Source organism: Schistocerca piceifrons, chromosome 3 (genome assembly GCF_021461385.2).
Source record: "Schistocerca piceifrons isolate TAMUIC-IGC-003096 chromosome 3, iqSchPice1.1, whole genome shotgun sequence".
Lineage (NCBI taxonomy): Eukaryota > Metazoa > Arthropoda > Insecta > Orthoptera > Acrididae > Schistocerca > Schistocerca piceifrons.
In genome coordinates this window covers 725,718,337-725,739,018 of record NC_060140.1, presented here as the reverse complement: position 1 = coordinate 725,739,018, position 20,682 = coordinate 725,718,337, and the positions used below count along the sequence as shown (strand labels likewise).

The following is a 20,682-nucleotide window of genomic DNA, read 5'->3' as shown; positions in this document are numbered from 1 at the left end:
GCAAGGAAGAAGAAGGACACGAAAGGGCCGGAAAAGAGCGCGACTCACGGTCGACCTGAAGACGGAGACCATCTGCGTGGAGCAGTCGGTGAGCGCCTGCGCGCTGGTCGCGTGCGCCTCCCAGCTCGGGAACGGCCTCAAGGGCGGGTCCAGCGTCCGCGAGCCGCTCACCACGCTGAACGAGGCCGGCGCTCCCGTCTTGAACAGCGGCGTCGTCACGTAGACGTGGTCGCCGACAACTGCCAACAGCGTAAACGGACCAGGATGGCACTCACGCTTGTGTGTGTCACTTAACAGTCGGAGAACACGGCAGCTCAGATGAACCAACCTCATCATTTCTGCCTTGTGTAACAGGTACGGAAGTGCACTACTGGCCATTTAAAATGCTACACCACGAAGATGACGTACTACAGACGCGTAATATAACAGACAGGAAGAAGATGCTGTGATATGCAAATGATTAGCTTTTCAGAGCATTCACACAAGGTTGGCGCCGGTGGCGACACCTACAACGTGCTGACATGAGGAAAGTTTCCAACCGATTTCTCGTACACAAACAGCAGTTGACCGGCGTTGCCTGGTGAAACGTTGTTGTGACGCCTCGTGTAAGGAGGAGAAATGCGAACCATCAACGTTTCCGACTTTGATAAAGGTTGGATTGTAGCCTATCGCGATTGCGGTTTATCGTTTCGCGACATTGCTGCTCGCGTTGGTCTACATTCAATGACTATTAGCAGAATATGGAATCGGTGGGATCAGGAGGGTAATACGGAACGCCGTGCTGGATCCCAACGGCTTCGTATCACTAGCAGTCGAGATGACAGGCATCTTATCCGCATGGCTATAACGGATCGTGCAGCCACGTCTCGATCCCTGAGTCAACAGATGGGGACGTCTGCAACACAACAACCATCTGCACGAACAGTTCGACGACGTTTGCAGCAGCAGAGACTATCCGCTCGGAGACTACCCTTGACGCTGCATCACGGACAGGAGCGCCTGCGATGGTGTACTCAGCGAAGAACCTGGGTGCACGAATGGCAAAACGTAATTTTTTCGGATGAATCCAGGTTCAGTTTACAGCATCATGATGGTCGCATCCGTGTTTGGCGACATCGCAGTGAACACGTATTGGAAGCGTGTATTCGTCATCGCCGTATTGGCGTATCACCCGGCGTGATGGTAGGGGTGCCATTGGTTACACGTCTCGGTCACCTCTTGTTCGCATTGACGACACTTCGAACAGTGGACGTTACATTGCAGATGTGTTACGACCAGTGGCTCTATCCTTTATGCGATCCTTGCGAAACCCTACATTTCAGCAGGATAATGCACGACCACATGTTGCGGGTCCTTTATGGGCCTTTCTGGATACGGAAAATGTTCGACTGCTGCCCTGGCCAGCACATTCTCCAGACCTCTCACTAATTGAAAACGTCTGGTCAATAGTGGCCGAGCAACTGGCTAGTCACAATACGCCAATCACTACTCTTCATGAAGTGTGGTATCGTGTTGAAGCTGCATGGGCAACTGTACTTGTACACACTATCCAAGCTCTGTTTGACTCAATTCCCGGGCGTATCAAGGCCGTTATTACGGCCAGAGGTGGTTGTTAGGCGTACTGATTTCTTAGGATCTATGAACCCAAATTGCTTGAAAATGTAATCACATAAATCACACATCAATTCTAGTATAATATATTTGTCCAATGAATACCCGTTTATCATCTGCATTTCGTCTTGGTGTAGCAATTTTAATGGCCAGTAGTGTACTTAGCATTACGACACCCAAGGAAAACTAGACAGTGGCAGAGTGCATCGAAATTATTGAATTAAATTCGGAAGTTCAGTGTATAATAAGCATGCCACTGTGCAGCGTGCGTAGAATTATTGTAACAGAATTCAGTGGGCTGTATGCCATATGTATTGAGGACTACCGAATCGTGTAATTCAGTAAAGGAGGGGTCAATGTTCTGTCAAAATACACGATGCTGCACAATTCATGGCTTCAAAGGTGAGCAGAGGGGAATCAGTAGATAAAGTTCCGATAGAGCAACCAGTCCGGAACTGTATCGCTTGGGTGTAAAGTAAGACTGAAGATCGGATCACATTCTATAGTCCCGCTTCACGGTACCCACACAGCAGAGAATGCGTTCTGAGGAGAAAAACGGTCTAGATTTCGATGTTGAAATTACTGTTTATCTATTCATCAACGACGCTTGTTTCATCTAATTCAAGTCATATTCGGACTGGCTGTTAAATGGTTATAAGCAAGTTATGGAGATCGCTGACAAAACATACCCAAAAATAAATTGCCCTCGTCACGTGCAAGAAAAATAGTCGAAGCTAACATATGCTATCGTCATGTGTTAAAAGTAAAACGTCATATTAAGTCAGTACTGAAGTACTGTGTATGTGGTCGTAGGACACAGAACGACGCTTCCAGCATGTTTACCATTTGACATATTTACACGCCTGATCCTGTCTTGCATTCATTGGACCACATTACGCGTCCCAGCAAAGTTATCGGATGTTACGCATTTATTACATGGCGGGAACATATGTCTTCCTCAATTATTTTTCATGGACATGACGAGTGCAGTTTTTTTGCGGGTGTTTCATCATCGATATCCAGAACTTGCTTATCACCATTTATCGGCTAATCTGAAGATACCCTGTATTACTCGAAACGCTCATGATTGATGAATTAATAGTGATTTTAACCTCGCAACTAAGACTTTTCTCCTTCACATTGTACTTTCTGGTTTCCCACACCATGGAGTGGCAAACCTTATACAGTGTTTGCTCTACAGGACACTATGGCAAGGGCATTCTTTCGAGTTCTCGTCACCTGGTTCTTTTCTACGTGACAAAGGACGTTCTCTTCAAAGTCGAGAGTACGGCGCGTCAGTGGAGCAGCATTCAACCTCTTAGCTGCAAACGCAGCAATTTCTGGCAGCTGTTGCGGCTGATAATCGTATGTGATGCTACAGTTATAACTGGGTTGATTGGTTTTTTGGGGGAAGAGACCAAACAGCGAGGTGATCGGTCTCATAGGATTAGGGAAGGATGGGGAAGGAAGTCGGCCGTGCCCTTTCAAAGGAACCATCCCGGCATTTGCCTGGAGCGATTCAGGGTATCACGGAAAATCTAAATCAGGATAGCCGGACGCGGAATTGAACCGTCGTCCTTCCGAATGCGGGTCCAGTGTGCTAACCACTGCGCCACCTCGCTCGGTGTGTTATAACTGGGACTGACGACAGTGCTCTCTTCCCAGTCTGCATGCGTAGCTTGAAGCGATACGACATTCAAACTTATTCCGGACATGGGTTCCTCATGTAAACTTTGTCTACTAACGCCCCTCTGCAACGTCTACAAGCCTGTAATAGGAACTGTGAAACACCCTGTATATGGGAAGTTCTTTTTCGAGTCATCTAGATAGTTTGATGCAGCCTGTCACGAGATCCTCTTTGCTGTCAACCTCTTCACCTCGGAGTAGCTCAAAATGGCTCTGAGGTCATCAGGCGCCTAGAACTTAGAACTAATTAAACCTAACTAACCTAAGGACATCACACACATCCATGCCCGACACAGGATTTGAACCTGCGACCCAGCGGTCGCGCGGTTCCAAACTGAAGCGCCAAGAACAGCTCGGTCACAACGGCCGGCTCGGTGTAGCACTTCTCTTATATCCTCAATGATTTGCTGGATGTGTTCCAATATCTGTATTCCCACACATTTTTTCCTCTATAATTCCCTCTAGTACCACAAAAGTTATTCTATGATGTCTTAAAGCATCTCGTTTCATCCTGCTCCCCTTCTTGTCATTGTTTTCCTTATGTCCCTTTCTTCCTCGCTTGTGCTGGGAACATTCTCATTTCTTATTACTCTACCTGATTTTCAAAATCCTTCTATAGCATCACATCTCAAACGCTTCGATCCCTATCTTTCCCGTTTTCCCATACTTCATGAATCATTATGATATAATTCTATGTTCCAAACATAGATTCTCTGAAGTTTCTGCCTCAGATTGAGGCCTAACAAACATCTCTTGTAGAGTAAATTTCACGTCTGTTGTCACAAACTTGTAGGTCCTCAGACTACCGGTTTCGGTCAGCAATGACCATCTTCAGATGTGCTTTATAAAAAAAAAGTATATTAGAACATGTTTTTCTGTAAAAGAGATCTAAAGATGGTCACTGCTGACTGAAACCGGTAGGCTGAGGACCTACCACAGGCGAGAAATATAAGAAATTTATTCCACATTTCCACTGTTCCATGTCGCCGTTTGCGATACGTCTCTTGGCCATCAATATCCTCTTTGCTCGTGAGAAACTACTTTTTATGTCGTCCTTGCTTCGTCCCTCATGTGCTACTTTACTTCTGGATTAAAATTTACATAGAAATTTAACCCCACTGTTGAACAATTTTTTTATTTGTATCATAGATTCTTCCCTGCATAGACTGAATAGTGGAGGCATTGATATTGTTTCCTCTGGTTCTTGTACATACCGTATAGCTTACACATATCTTTCACAGAATTTCAAACATCTTGCACCGTTTTACGCTGTCAATCGCTTTCTCCAGGTCAACAAATGCTGTAAGGGTGTCTTGCCAGAACTGCCTGTCTAGTGCCCTTACCTTAACGAAAGCCAAACTAATCGGCAGCCAGCACATATGCAGTTTCGTTGTTCATTCTGATGTATATTATACCAGTCAGCTACTTGGATGCTTGAGCCGTTGAGCTGATTGTGCGATAATTCTTGCATTACCTGCCACTGCTGTTTACGGTATTGTTTAGACGATATTTTTCCGAAAGTCTCATGGTGTCGATTTACGTTTCATTCTCAGCCACGTCATGAGAAAAGTGCTCCCCCTTGTAGAGGCCTTCGATGTAGTGCTTCCATTTTCCCGACCTCTCCTCTGCGCTTAACAATGAAATTCCCGTTGCATTCTTAATGTTGATGCATTTGCTATAAATTTCGCCGAAGGTTGTTTTGAGTTTTCAATCTCCTGAATTAGTTCTTCCGATGACATTCCGTTTCTCGCTCTCTTCACATATTCCTGAATAGTTTCGCTATACTTTCACACACTTCTTATTTATTTCATTCCTAAGTGATTTGTATTGCTGTATTCCGGAATTTCCAAGAGCTCTTTGAGCTCCATTCTTTCGTAGGTCAATAAAATATTTCTTGTGTTATCCATGGTTTTTTCGCAGTTACCTTCTTTGTACCTGTGTACATTTCTTTGAGCTTTGTTTTTTCCACTTCACCCTGTTTTTCATCATTAATAAATTTGACCTGACGGTATGTCCTATAATTCAATACCTGATTTCGGAATCTCTGTCTGACGATGATGTAATACAGCTACAAACATCCCAATCCATAGGCCTTTTCGAAGTATACCTCCTCCTTTTTTGAAACGAGTAATGCACTGATCTCCATTGCGTTCTGCATCCTCATGCCTTTGAGTATAGTTATTACGCCTTTTACTAACAGTTCCCTTTATTAAGGACAAGAGGGTGCCGTGAACATCTGTCCGCTCCTCCGTTATCTTAGATAAGGCCGTCGGTAGAACGAGGGTGACACATTGAACTGGGAATATTCGGTGGCCATCGCTGATGATTTTTATTCAAACCTTAAGGAGTGGCTCGGTTCGAACCCGGGACCCAGGACAATTTGGTAATCAGTCATTAGACGCTACCCGTAGACCATGGATTTCGAAGTTTACAACAGTAAAATTGTGACTTGGGTCTTATATCGCACTTCAGTTATACTTTGTACAAAATTGATAGCCGGCCGGAGTGGCCGAGCGGTTCTAGTCGCTGCAGCCTGGAGCCGAGCGACCGCTACGATCGCAGGTTCGAATCCTGCCTAGGGAATGGATGTGTGTGATGTCCTTAGGTTAGTTAGATTTAATTCTACGTTCTAGGCGACTGATGACCTCAGAAGTTAAGTCGCATAGTGCTCAGAGCCATTTTTGAACCTGAAAATTGATAAACTGTGTGTAGAAGTTTAGACGAATCATTCTTTCACAGATAAAATAAAATTTTATGATGAAGAATAAGAGAGGAAACTCATTTTCTTATTTTTTTAATCAATAGAAATGGGTTAATCTGTTATGCAACTTCAAACTATTAACTACAAGTTTTGTAAGTACGATATAGAAATTTTGAACACATGTGAGCCATTAAAACTACGAGGTTAGTCAAATTAAAACACGCACAAAACACAGTATTAAATTACTTTTGTGAACGGAAAAATAGGTGTTTTAAGTCAAAAGAGCGATTACAGTGACAGTCTGTCAATTGCATTAATTAATGTTATACCAAACCATATATTACCATTCACTTTCCTTCCGTTTGGGGGATAATTTGTCTGTGAAGCAACTGTTCTAAGTGTAAGGTCATGGCTAGTGATTCTAAGGTGGAGCTTGTTGTAAAAACACTTGTGTAAGGTTCATGGTTAGATGATAGAAACAATCAGGTGAGGGTGAGAAATTCTTGAAGTACATGGTTTTGTGTAGAGATGTATAAAGCAGAGGCGCAGGAAAAATGGAAGATGTAATAAAGGGAAAGTTGAAACACAAGAAACTTTGATATTCATAATGAGAACCGATTCCTTGGTTTTTTCTTGGGATCGTGAACTTGAAATTTCGAGGTGAACCGTAAGATTAGTACTAATATAACCAGATAACCAATCAATCATAAATTTATTGTGTCAGTCGTATTTCTCAGTAGTCAATTTCCACATGTCTTTAATATATATCAGACTGTACGCTTGTATGTGGTCAGTAGTGACTAATTACGCGGTTCGTGATTAACCCACCCCCCTCCCATCTCCCCACTCCCCTGACTTGTCCTGCTGTTCAGTTCGCGGATGAACAACTGACCATAATTGTCCGGATGAGCTTTTTTATATCTCTGATATTCTCGTCGTGGTCATTTGTCGAGACGTATGGGGCGCAAACAGTACGTGGCCTTAACTTCTTAGAAGGAACTCTCGGATTTTTTACACTAAAACACGATGCACAACGCCTCTGTAGTTTAACAAAAATGTCTGCACTGCTGTCACGCATACTAAAGCACTCATGACGAAACACACCTCTGTGCATTGCATCTTCTCCACCTTCTTTATTAACTGTACCCGCTAAAGACTTCCGAGTGAATAACAATACTGAATGAGTGCTTTGTACGCCACTTTCCTGTGGGGTCTGACGTTTCTACGATTTGTCTATCGTGTTCGCTCCACATCAGACGGCTCCTGTCGATTAGCCCCACACAGTTTACAGATCATACTATTTCAAGCGATTTTTCACCAATAGCGTTAGCCAACAGGACTTTTTTTTGGTCTCTTTATGCGACATATGTTATTCATTTACATAGATGGTCAAACATGTATGCAGAATACATCACATTCTTAAACTATTCTTGATATAAAGTAAAGAACTTAGAATAAACGGACACAAAAGATGACTTTTACACCCAAGACAAAGAAATGAGCAAACGGCGTCATAGAACAGACAGCTCAACATCTGATGTAGAATTCCTGCGACGACACAGCATTGTGAACAAAACTGTGGCTATCTGAACAAGTTGGTTGTCATCTCATGCGGTGGTAACAATACCTTGTCCTCTTGCCATGTGTCGCTGCATCCTCATGCGTTTCACTTCGTAGATGAACTGGTACGGTATATCGAGTGCGTTAACAGAGACCGACAAGTCAACCGCTTTAGAACTCACTCGCATGCAGCCGGCCGAAGTGGCCGCGCGGTTCTGGCGCTGCAGTCTGGAACCGCGAGACCGCTACGGTCGCAGGTTCGAATCCTGCCTCGGGCATGGATGTGTGTGATGTCCTTAGGTTTAACTAGTTCTAAGTTCTAGGGGACTAATGACCTCAGCAGTTGAGTCCCATAGTGCTCAGAGCCATTTGAACCACTCGCATGCTCGTACTGCTGCCTCTGAAGTTGCACACGTGCACTTGCACTTTCCACGTCATTCCGTGTCCGCACGCATCGTGCACTTTCCACGTCATTCCGTGTCCGCACGCCTCGTGGTCTAGTGTCTAGAGTTGCTGCCTCTGGATCACGGGGTCCCGGGTTCTCTTCCCGGTCGGATTGGGGATTTCCTCTGCCCGGGGACTGAGTGTTTCTGTTGTCTTCATCATTTCATCATTATCATCATTCGAGGCAGTGGCTACATTGGATTCTGAAAAGACTTTGGACTGTGTAAAAACTGGGACTTTGTACGGGCGCTGATGACTGGGCGCAGTTGAGCGCCTCATAAACCAAACATCACCATCCTCGTCGTTCAATGACTCTTCAATGAGAAGTTTTGATGTTTCACAAGACAGTGTTTTATTTTGGACCCTGTCGTTTTTCATTTGCGTAAATGATCTTTCACTTTCCATTTCGGAATATGCTAATGTTGTCGTTTCTGCAGATGGTCAAGTATAGGAACAAAAGCAGTGCCGATCCCTTTACTGAAAAGGCAGCAAATGAAATATTAGGTAACATTATCATATGATTCAAAACACTAGAGGCATTACTAAATTTTGAGGAGAATAAGTAAATATCATTTAATATTTCTCATGTAATTGCACAAAGTACAAAAATAATGTTCTGAAACGACGTAATACAAGCTGTAGAATGTGTTAATTATTCGGTACTAGAAATAGAGCACAACTTTGATTAAAGATCCAGCTGCGTAGAATTAACGAAACGCCTTAGTTAAGCTACATTTGCAATATCGTTGTTATAAGTTTCCTTCCAAATTAAGAAAATAGTTTATGCTGCATGTTTTCATTCACTAATGTGCTAAGCAACCATTTTTTGAGTAAACGTGCAGGGATAATACTTTTAGAAAACAGAAAGGCGTTAAAAACCTGCCAGGGCATATTAAATTTCTTGTCAGCAGTCAGCGAGTGCGGTTTTAGACTGTTCATTACTGCATTTTGTGCCTGCTATCAAATATATGAGATTAGATCCACATCAATATGACAGCTACTGCAATTAAAAATATTGTGTTTGACGTCAATGAACCAACCTTAAACTTGATATTGTGTTAATTCGTGACTTGAAGATAGTCGCGTGATCGAAACCACTTACATGGAAATAAATATTGAAACAGCTTTTGGTGGTTCATGAATATCGTTCTTTAAAGACATTTCACTGGGACCAATATTAAATTTTGCAAGAGGATATAATACAAGCTTATTTATGGAAGAATGAAAGAACTAGTAGAAGCTTACTTCATGGAAATTAATCTCGGTTCCGGAGAAATGTAGGAACTCGCGAGGAAATACCGACTACACTGCACAGAAGACAATTAGTTTATCTTGCGACATAAAGTCGCGAGGGAGGGCTGCGAGCGTTAAACTCTGATCAGAAGTATCTGGGCACCTGTTACTGGCCATTTATATGGGATATGTCCACCCTTCGCCTTTATGACGACGTGGTCTCTGCTGGGGTCAGTGGGATACATGAATATCTGTGGACGAGTGGTAGTAATTTTGGACTCTGGGTTCTGGATCGAAGTCGACTCATCCCAAAGGTGTTCCACTAGATTCAGTTCGGAACACCAGCCAGACCAGACTATTTCAGGAATGTCAAGCCCACAAACCACTGCCTCAAGGTTATGCTTTATTGTCGCGTGCATTACATTGCTAATCCAAATAATCATCGTCTCCGAACAGTTCCTCTACTGCAAGCAGGTACACAATGCTACAAACTGGGTTCATATCCTCCGGCATTTAGCAATCACAGCAAAATACGAAAAAGCACCCGTACACCGTAATACCAACTCCTCCACACTTCACTGTTGGCCCTGCACATAATGGCAGGTAAAGCTCTCCAGGCATTCGCAGAGCTCAAACCCTTCCATCGGACTGCCAGAGGGTATAGCGTCATTCGTCACTCCAAGTCGCTCGTTCCCACTCATCCACTGTCCAGCTGTGTCGCTCTTCGCACCACCTCAAGCGTCGGTAAGCAATGGCTACAGAAATGTGTGGCTAATGAGGAGCTACTCGAGCACTGTGCGCCATAATTTTTAACTCTCTATGCACTGTCACTGGGCTAGGTGGACTGCCGGTACCACTTTGGAACTCACGAGCGATTCCTTCCGCTGATTTCATGCGACTGTTTACAGCCGCCCTCCGCATTCCTCGACGGTCCCTGTCCATTGGTACGTGCGGTCTGCCTGGTCTTAGCTTAGCTCCGGTTGTTCTTTCGCCTTTAGTCACATAATCAACAGTCGACATTGACCTCGCCACCTCTTATACTGGTGGTTCAGCCTCTAGTGACATCTAGAGGTAAATTCCGCGTTACATAGGGGTACCCTGGTACTTTTGATTAGATAGTGTACTAATGCTGAACACGTCCAGATCCTAAGTTTTTGTCCACTAAAAGCAAAAGTCTACGTCACTTTTTTGCGGTTCTAGCATGACCCATCATCGGAACATGTGCCAAATCGTCACAACTATCATGCAGGCACAACTTATAGGTGGTATTAAGAGCACATGTTCTTAAATTTATTGACAAGTAAGTTTACACGCCAGAGAAAAGAGCATAATACAGAGTATAGCATCTGTCGTAACATTCGCAGCAAATGTCTTTCGTCCCTGGCTTAAATATTGTTTCCCCTTGTATTATATAAGTTAATGAATACCTGTTTTACTTTTTCCAGTTTCCTGGATTTTTATTGAAATAATACGTGCCTATTCTGTCAAACATGTCCTTGTTTAAAATGTTAGCATTTGTTCCACGGTATTTGTAAGTGCATTCCATTTCGATCTTATTTATCTCATCTGGAGTGGGCGCTCTCTCGTAAGGCCTGTTGAACATTATCGCTTTTCTTCATTGTTTGCTTGTAATTTACAAATGTTTAAGATACTTTAATTATAATGTGACTTGATCTGTGTTTTGCAACTGTACGTCAGTAAAGAGAGTCTCCCCTCTCCCTATACCCCCACACTCTCCATATCCCCGTTCCGGTGCATATTCGCCCACGCCTTCTTTCTGCCGTAAAAGAAATTTCTCCTTTATCGTAATTATGTAGTTGCCCATTAACTGACAGACTTACAGTGGGTCTCTCCACTGTATATATGTAATAGGTTTGCTAACGGTGTACTTCGTTGGCTGTAACCTGTGTGAGCTAAGATTTATTCATTCCACCATGTCGGCTCGCTTTCCCATCACCCGTTGCTCGTATCAGATGTTGTTTGCCCATTTCTAAATGTGATTGTTGATTTCCCTTAAAAGGGTTTACTGCTACTTTATTTGTGACCCTAATTTTGTTAATAATTGACCGTCGACTTTTAATGTAAGTTTTAAGTTTTTGAAGGTGGCTACCTGGTCAGCGACCGTTTACAAAGTAAAATTAAAGCAGTAACAGCCCTCGGTCGGAAAAAGAAGTATTTTGACCTAGGTTTCGGTCCTATTATGAGTGCCTTCATCAGAACTGAAACACTCAGACTGGCCTATGACATAAGTAAAAAATTATAGTAAAATATTTTTTTTGAAGTATAAGTACTGACTAGCAATACAAAAAAGAAACAAAACTTACATGTCACGTATAAATAAGATCAAGCGATAAAGCTTTTACCACAAATTTTTTGAAATAGAATTACTTCTGTACAAGACACTCATAGAATTGCAAAAACCTATGTCAAAAGACGTCTTTTTTGCGACCGAGGGCTGTTATTGCTCCAATTTTAATGTAAGTGTCCAACACCAGTAGAACTATTACAAAAAATGGTTCAAATGGCTCCACTATGGGACTTAACTTCTGAGGTCATCAGTCCCCTAGAAGTAGTTAAACCTAACTAACCTAAGGACATCACACACATCCATGCCCGAGGCAGGATTATAACCTGCGACCGTAGCGGTCGCGCGGTTCCAGACTGTAGCGCCTAGAATCGCTCGGCCACTCCGGCCGGCAGAACTATTCCACCCGGCGGCATTTTATCATAGCCGGTTTTTACAATGTCAACACACGGTCAGTTGAAAATCATGTTACGATTGTTACCACTTAGCAGTACTCTGTGTACAATTCTTTTCTTTGGTATGTAAACTTGTTTGTCGATAAATTTAGTTATGTTCGCTCTTAAAACGTCATCTCTTTGTTGTGCTTTCATGACATTAGTGAATTTTTTGGCAGACGTTCTGTTGACGGGCCATGCTGTAAACGCATAAATAAGGGTACTCTCAGTATTTGGAACAAAGATTGAAGAACCAATTGTTTAATTTTCGGAACTGCGTATGAGAGTTTGACTGAAATACACTCTTTGGAATTCTGGAGGTAGCAGAAATAAAAATACATGGAACGAAAGATTAAGTGCAACAGGTGCATAAATCAGACTGCAATTATAAGGCGAAGGACGTGAAAGGGAACCAGTAGTTGATAATGGATTGACATATGATGGCAACCTACCACCCCCCCTCCCCCCACCACCCCTATTTTATTCAGTCTGTACGTGGAGTAAGCTTTGAAGTAAATCAAGGAGAAATTTGGACAGCTAATTAAGGTTTAAGGAAACCAAATAAAAAATTTAAATTTTGCGATGACTATAATTCTCTCACAGACTGGAAATAACGTTCAAGAGCTATTTAACGGAACAGATAGGGACCTGAAAGTTTATAAGATCAACACCAACAAAAGTGCAACACGTAAACTAAGTGTGGTGGAATTAAACAGAGTGATGCGTAGGTAATTGCTTTATATTAAGGGGGGGGGGAGGAAGGAAAGGGAAGGAACTGAAGATACCAGGTGCACTTGGACTTTGTGCGGAATCGGTAGTTGACGAGTGATAATGTGTGAAAGACGGGGACTCTAGCCCAGAACCTCTTGCTTGTTAGGCAGTTGAGTTAACCATTGCGCCACTAGGCACTGTGTTTATCGCAAATGCATGAAGTATCTCGTCACGCTCTCCGACTGACCCACTTTCCCACCCCTGGTGCCATCCACCGAGCGAGGTGGCGCAGTGGTTAGCACACTGGACTCGCATTCGGGAGGACGACGGTTCAATCCCGTCTCCGGCCATCCTGATTTAGGTTTTCCGTGATTTCCCTAAATCGTTTCAGGCAAATGCCGGGATGGTTCCTTTGAAAGGGCACGGCCGATTTCCTTCCCAATCCTTCCCTAACCCGAGCTTGCGCTCCGTCTCTAATGACCTCGTTGTCGACGGGACGTTAAACACTAACCACCACCACCACCTAGTGCCATCTGTCCACAGTCCCCGTCCATGTCCACCATGTTCGCTAATTTTAGATTCTCGTTAGAGGTCGAGCGATATTGTGCATTCTCACTGAAGGTTGTGGATTCATTAATCAATTATATCAATCTGTGGTGACTCTTTTTTCGGACATGTCTTGGTATAAGTAGTGTAGTGGTTTTAGGTAACGAAAGGCTGAAAGCGGTTTACGTATTTTGTTACTTGATTACGTAATAAGCAAAGATGGCTGAAATAGAACATAAAATGTGAATAGGCAATAACGAGAAGAACATGTCTGAAAAAGATAACTTTGTAAATATTGAAAATAAATTTAAGACCGTCATAAGACGCAGGCCGGGATGGCCGACCGTTCTAGGCGCTACAGTCTGGAACCCCGCGACCCTTACGGTCGCAGGTTCGAATCCTGCCTCGGGCATGGATGTGTGTGATGTCCTTAGGTTAGTTAGGTTAAGTAGTTCTAAGTTCTAGGGGACTGATGACCTCAGAGGTTAAGTCCCATTGTGCTCAGAGATATTTGAACCATTTTTGAACCATCACAAGACGAATGTCAACAAAATCAAAACAAAGGTAATGGAATAAAACAGAATTAAACAGCGCAACGGTGTGGGGATCGGATAATGAAATGAGACACTAAAATTCGTAGATGTTTTGCTGTTTGGGCAGCTAAGTAGCTGACGATGGCCGAAGCGGACAGCATGTGAGACGGTGACTGACAACGGAAAGAGAAACATTTTAAGTGTTAGAAAGTCTTTCCTTTTGGCATAGGTCTGGATTGTAGCGTTGTAAGGAAGTGAAAGGTTGGCGATAAAAAGCTAGACAAGAAAAGAATAGAAACTTTTGAAATTTGTTGCAACAGCAGAACGCTCAAGGTTAGATGTCTAGATCGAGTAGCTAATGAAGAATTACTGAATCAAACTGAAAACAAGTTAAATAGATAGTACAAGTGGATTAAGAAGGGGTCGACTGAAAGCACACACGTCATGAGCCATCATCGAATCGTCAGTTTATGTGTGTGGTTGGTAAAAACTGTAGAGGGAGACCAAGGCTTGACTACAATGTGCAGGTTGAGATGGATTTAGGTTTTCTCGGTTAAGCAGAAATGGAGACTATATGCAATAGACTAATGTGCAGGAGTGCATGAAACCAGTATTCGTATTAAACACTATAACAACAAAGAACACCAACGAAAATCAGATCTGGTGTTGCAGATGCGTTATTTGTAACAAATTCTATGACAATTCTCTGAAATTTGCCCTTATTAATAGAGCGCGTTGCGTGGTCTTTATCATGGATCGTAGCTGGAATTTCAAGACGGTACTTACTCTCGGAGTCTATGAGAAGGATGGAGGGCGGGTCGTAGCGTCCTGAGTTTCGGTACTCCTGCTCCTTCGTCCAGTTGCCGCCGAAATCGAACGTGAGAGTGTGCCACCGCGCCACATCTGAAAGCCCGCCCACACCTGGCCACATGGGCGAAAAGAAGTCCCAGTCATCGGAGCGGCCTTCTTTCTGCTGCTGCTGCTGCTGCTGTTGTTGCTGCTGCTTACCACATGCAGACGTCGCCACTGCCAGCACCAGGAGTGCAAGAGGCACGGCGTTAGCCAGTGGCCCGGCTCCTCTTTGTGACGCTACTGCCATCACGTGTCTCTCTCTGGAAATAAAAGAGTTTCAAAACTCGTCATTAAAGGATACGATGGTGGCAGTGTGACAGAAATGTTGTTTGGATAAGACTTCGGTTCATTCACAGGATACTGACAAAATGCAACCAGTCTGCAGAGGAGACTGCTTGCAAAACGTTCTTGCCACTCATCCAAGAGTATTGTCGAAATATGTGGGAGCAGCATTAAGAACATTAGGGGATATTTAATGTATACTAGGAACGGTTGCACGTATCGTCACCTCTATATCAGTTACATGGGGGAGCGACAAGTAGGTGCAGCAAAACCTAGACTAGTAGCTGCCAACTATCTACTTTGCATGTTTGAAGAATCGGAATCAACGGAGGAATTTGGGGTGTACACAACTGCCTAAGCATCGCTCCTGTAGGGACTACAAAGACAGGACTGGACTACTTACAGCGCGCACAGAAGCACTGAAGCTGTCATTCTTCCCACGCTCCACATGTAGATGGAACTGGAAGAAGCGCTAATGAGATGTAGATTGGCTTTTACCCTCTACCATCCACTTGGTTGGAAGAGTACAGATATACATGTTGAAGTAATAGGTGTTGATGTAGAAGTGGATATAGATGTACAAGAGGCGATCAAAAAGTTTCCTTCGAAGGCTGTACAGCCTAGATTCGGAATGCGAACTACGCAAAATTGCTTTGAGCATTGAGACAACCATCCCACCGACGCACCAGGTTAAATATGCCCTTTCGCTAAAACACCGTCTCCTGATGCTTGAAGAAATATGTAACTGCCTACTGCACGTCTATGTCCGACAGGGATCGTCGATCGTTCAAGGCCTTTTTTAAGGGAGCAGAAGTGTGACAACCGCATGGGGAGGGATCAGAACTATATGGCGGGTGCTCGAATGTCTTCCACTTGTCCGTAATGGATGAGGCTGGCTTCCCAGATCGACCGGCGACTCGAACCGCCACCAGTACTGAACTTGGCGCACCATTCCACAATGGTGATTTTCTTCAGACGTGCTGCGCCACACGCATTCCTCATTCGCCAATGTTGGTTCTTCGGCGGTCAAGGAAAGAATAACAGTACGCTGATCCTGTTAGAACGCATATGGTAATAACGTCGCCATACTTCACATTTTTGCATTTACCGCCCGCATGTTGGAAAGACACTAATGCGCCACTACTCTCTGGCCTACATGTCCGCGCTTGTATTGAGCTACGTTGCATATCCACTGCAACAGTGCCCTCGAACGGAAACTTTTTGATTACCTCTCGTACGTAACAAGTCATTATCTAACTATTCCAATCAGAATACCACACGCAAGATTCACTGACAACTTCTATTATCACTGTTGTGTTCAAAGCAGTGTTTGCTGTGATGAAAGTATGTAACAAAAAGTCTGTGTGCCGGCCTGGACTTTGGAAATTAATTCCTCCCTTTCGCGGACAGTGCACTACCAGTTACGCCATCCAAAAATGCATCACGGATCAACTTCGAGCTTCATCCTGTCCATAGTTACTTCACTACCAGTTACGCCATCCAAAAATGCATCACGGATCAACTTCGAGCTTCATCCTGTCCATAGTTACTTCACTTTCCTTCGTCGGATGCTGAGACACAGTTTCAGTGCGCTGCCTGAAAATTATCATCTTTACTGATATTACTAGTACACATAACGTCACAGTTGTCATTAGGATAACGGACCAAGGACAATAGCCGATTATCTTTCAGCTGCATCCTAGCCAAAGGATCCATTTCTGTGTAACTGAATCGTTTCCAGAACACTGAAACACCTGCTAAATTTTGCACCACATTTAGCATGCTACAGCAAGATTTCCTCAACTGTTTCACGAACAAGGCTCAGCTCATCATTCTCGTATAGACAGCAACAATTACCTTATGTAAACTGTTTCTAGTCTTCGGCAGCCCATTGTTTGCGTCAACAGTAACGGGACCATTGTTGCCAATTTAGCGACTTTGTCGCTAGAAATGGCGACTTTTGCCCTCGTCTTAGCGACAAAAAAAACTTTTTAGCGACAAAAATTATTTAGCGACTTATCTGGCGACTTTTGGACTACCAACGACTTTTGAAGTACAAATCAAAACTATTCTGAGCCAGTATTTTCATTAACAAAACTAAGATTTTAGCTATAGAATGAGTACTACACTGACTTTGTTCTAGATTTAAGAAGTTAAATTAAGTTCTTAGCAGATCATGTAGCACTGTTCAGCATTTAGTAAACCTGAATGAGGGAATTGCCTACAGAGTAAGAAAACCTTGACTATAGAACAATACATTAATCATTACATACTAGCCTGTTATCGTCGATAGCGTATAGATCTATAGTTCTTCAACTTTTGAACTCCTTTTATTTTTCGAATTGACAAAAAACATACGTAATATTAGGTATAATAAAATTCATTTCTGTCCAGCAACCTCTAATTTTTCGAAATGTTAACTAGCAGTGAAATCATTACCACGTGCACAGTGGTAACGCAAGAACAATTCGGTGGGGGTATTATTATGTTTTAAACAATGAACAATAGGACTGATATCGAGTTACCGAGTGAGTAGATTGTTTCATGACTTCTAGTTCACCTGAGTTTTGATATATTTTCAGTGATTATAAATTGATGAAACTTATGTTGTGGTGGCTTACATATTGGATTTACCGCAGAAGAAGAAGCAGTACGCTCAAAAATATCGGGATGCTTGGGAAGCAGAACCTGAATTCAATGGGTGGCTGAAACCAGAGTTGGAGACTTATCCAAGGCAAGATGTCAAGCATGTGCAACAGAGTTTTATGCTAAATTGTGTGATATTAGAAAGCATTCGAAAACTATTATGCATAAACAAAAAATTGATTAAAAAAACACAAACCACCTTACCTGTGAAAACTGTTCCGAAAACTACAGTTGGAATAGCAAGCAGAGCGGAAGGCGCCGTTTCTTTATTTATTGCTGAACATTCTTCTATCTTAGCTGTAGATCATTTAGGAATACTGTGCAAGAAGGTGTTTTCCGCTGATGAGGGCGCTAAAAACATGCAATTACATCGTACGAAGTGCACTAACATTATAACTGAAGTTTTGGCTCCATATTTGACACAATCATTGGTTGAAGATATAGGTAACCAAAAATACAGTGTACTGATAGATGATTCCACAGATGTATCAATATCTAAAATGCTAGGTATCGTTATACGGTACTATAGTGTAAACAACCAAACCATTAGATCAGCATTTCTCAAACTCGCTGTAGTAGAAACTGGAGATGCAAGAAATCTTGCTGCTGTTCTTGTGAATTCTTTGAAAGATCTCAAACTTCCAATCGCTAATATGGTAGGAAATGGCACAGATAATGCAATGGTTGGAATAAACAATAGGCTTTTCGAACAACTCAAGAGAGAATATGGTTTGAAGCATTTGGTATCGATCCGTTGCATTTCTCACTCTCTTCAGCTTGCAGTTTCGCACGCCTCAGTGAATACCATACCTGGAAACAGAGTTTCTTGTACGGGAAAGCTACAATTGGTTCTCCATTTCACCCAAAAGACAAGGGGAATATGAAAAGGTTTATGAGACAATAAATTGTGGAAAACAACCACTAAAAATTTTGAAGGTCTGTGCAACACGTTGGCTTTCAATTGAACCAGCAATACGAAGAATTCTGGAGCACTGGGGAGAACTAATGCTACATTTTTCACTTGCCATGGTTCAAGACAATTGTTACACTGCCGATCTTTTCTACACGATGTATTATGACAACTCAAATCATCTTTACATGTTTTACCTTAAATGTGCTTTAAAAGACGTACAAATAGCAATAAAAGCTTTTGAAGGAGAAGACAATGACCCCACTAAATTACTACATACACTTGTATTTCTCATGCAGTCGCTCGGACAAAACATAGTTTTTCCAGCTGTTGATTTGTTGACAAAACCAGTTCCAAGCGAATGTACGAACGCAAATCCGAACCTTGGCTTTATGTTTGAACAGAAATTGTCTGAGTTAAGTTTGTCTGAAGAAAATGAAGTTTATTTGAAGAAAAGATGCATTCAGTTTAGTCTGAAACTCACAAAACAAATTCGACAAAGACTGGCAAGTAACGTTACGATCCTGAAAAAAATGTCAATGCTGAATGTTGAAGAAACACTAAAAGTGAATTAAAATAATGCTGTAGCGGATGTAGCCAAAGAATTAGGTTTTAGTGGCGATTTCATAGACGGTATGCTGCAAGAATGGCATAATATCAACTTCATGAGGTGGAATAACACTACTAACACTGTTCGATTTTGGAGTGAGGTTTTGCAGTATAAAAATGTAGGTGAGAATCCTTTTTCTTTGATTTCACAACTAGCAATGACTGTTCTATGCCTACCGCATTCAAATGCAGAAGTGGAAAGAGTATTCAGTTCTATGGACATTATAAAAACTAAACAACGTAACAGATTATCGTTAAAGACAATTAATGCTTTGATCATATTGAGAGAACAGCTGAAGAAACAAAATAAAGATTGTGCATCTTTTGACATACCGTCAGACGTAATGGAGCTTATTGGTGCGAACAAAAGTTACTCTTTTGCGACAAAACCAGTCGAACTGCAACATCATCTTTTGAGCGATGTTCAACCCTCTACATCAACAACAGTTCTGTCAGAGCATGAAACAGAAGAGTTATTCGATCTTCTGAGTGACGACGATGAATAGCTCACATACCGGTATGTATATATTTTGTAACCTAATTTGAGTTCTTGCTTTCTTTTGCTACAAATATAGTTGTATATTTCCAGTGTATTTGACTACTGTGATTGAAACAACAATTTATGTGTTGTATCAATTATGATAACATGTTTAATTAACCGTTAGTGTATTTTATATGTATGTTGTTGCAAGCGATGAGTCATTTAATTAAGACAATATAGCAATTACGTATGAGACAATTTTTATTAAACATTTATTACCCCCTCCTCCCCACTGGCTTATTGCACCATTCAAATTTTCAGTACAACTCTAGTAAAATCAGTTTTAGCAACTTTCTAGCGACTTTTGATATTGAATGTAGCGACTCAGGTTTTTTAGAGTTGGCAACACTGAACGGGACAGCCTTCTTCACAGGACTGAAGCATGTGCAGCTCTACTCCAAATGTCCACGCTATCAATTTCCACCACACTGTACCTTAGGGGCCAGGTTGAGAAGTGTCAGTGTTAACGTACTACATGAATACAGAGACCGAAATTCTACTTTGCTGCTTTTGTGGACTACCAGAACACTACTCTGGCCAGACTGCCGCCAGTGCACAATGAAACACCACAAGTCACGGCCATTGATCGTCTACAGCGAAAGTGAATAATAATGGTAGATTGAGTCCCTTCGACAACGAGATCTTTAGAGAGGATGAACAGACTTGGATTACAACTCGATATTGGATGAAAATGAGCGATGTGTAAACTACATTTAAGCGAAAACTTTTCAGTCTTACCTTACGCCTTCAACGAAATTTGTTATTGAACGGAATGCAAGGAAAATAATTAAGGCTCTGACAACCCGCGGACGTGGAGGTCTCTTTGTACCTCGAAATGACTTTATGATTGACAGACTGCAGTGGCGGGAGGCACCGTTGCTGCTTGCCATCGTGCAGCCAGACGGCTTAACTAAAACTGTATACACAAAACACACAGACATACGTTTAGCCAGAAGCACGTAAATAAATATTAGTGGTGCTACAATTTGACTTGTTTTATCACGAGAAATTTACATTGCTGCTAGCCAAAGTAAAGTAAGGGGCAAAAAGCTAGTGCCAAACACAGGAATATTTGGAG

The 20,682-nt window shown here is 42.4% G+C and overlaps 2 protein-coding genes across 3 annotated transcripts in view; one reads left to right on the top strand and one right to left on the bottom strand.

Annotated features, from left to right (window-relative positions):
• The window catches only part of LOC124789000 (octopamine receptor Oamb-like), a 596,669-nt gene that overhangs the window by 96,618 nt on the left and 479,369 nt on the right, over positions 1–20,682 (top strand). The window lies entirely within an intron of this gene.
• LOC124789632 (major royal jelly protein 1-like) overlaps positions 1–20,682 on the bottom strand; it is a 90,097-nt gene that overhangs the window by 34,714 nt on the left and 34,701 nt on the right. Inside the window, exons 2-4 of one of the 2 annotated variants that reach the window (XM_047257058.1) lie at positions 14,773–14,876; positions 14,551–14,685; positions 49–239 (exon numbers count right to left, since the gene is read on the bottom strand). In XM_047257058.1, the coding sequence (XP_047113014.1) occupies positions 49–239; positions 14,551–14,685; positions 14,773–14,863 (417 nt within the window). In that variant the 5' untranslated portion in view covers positions 14,864–14,876. Of the gene's footprint in view, positions 1–48; positions 240–14,550; positions 14,877–20,682 lie in introns of both variants that reach the window. The other variant, XM_047257057.1, reaches the window with a different exon arrangement.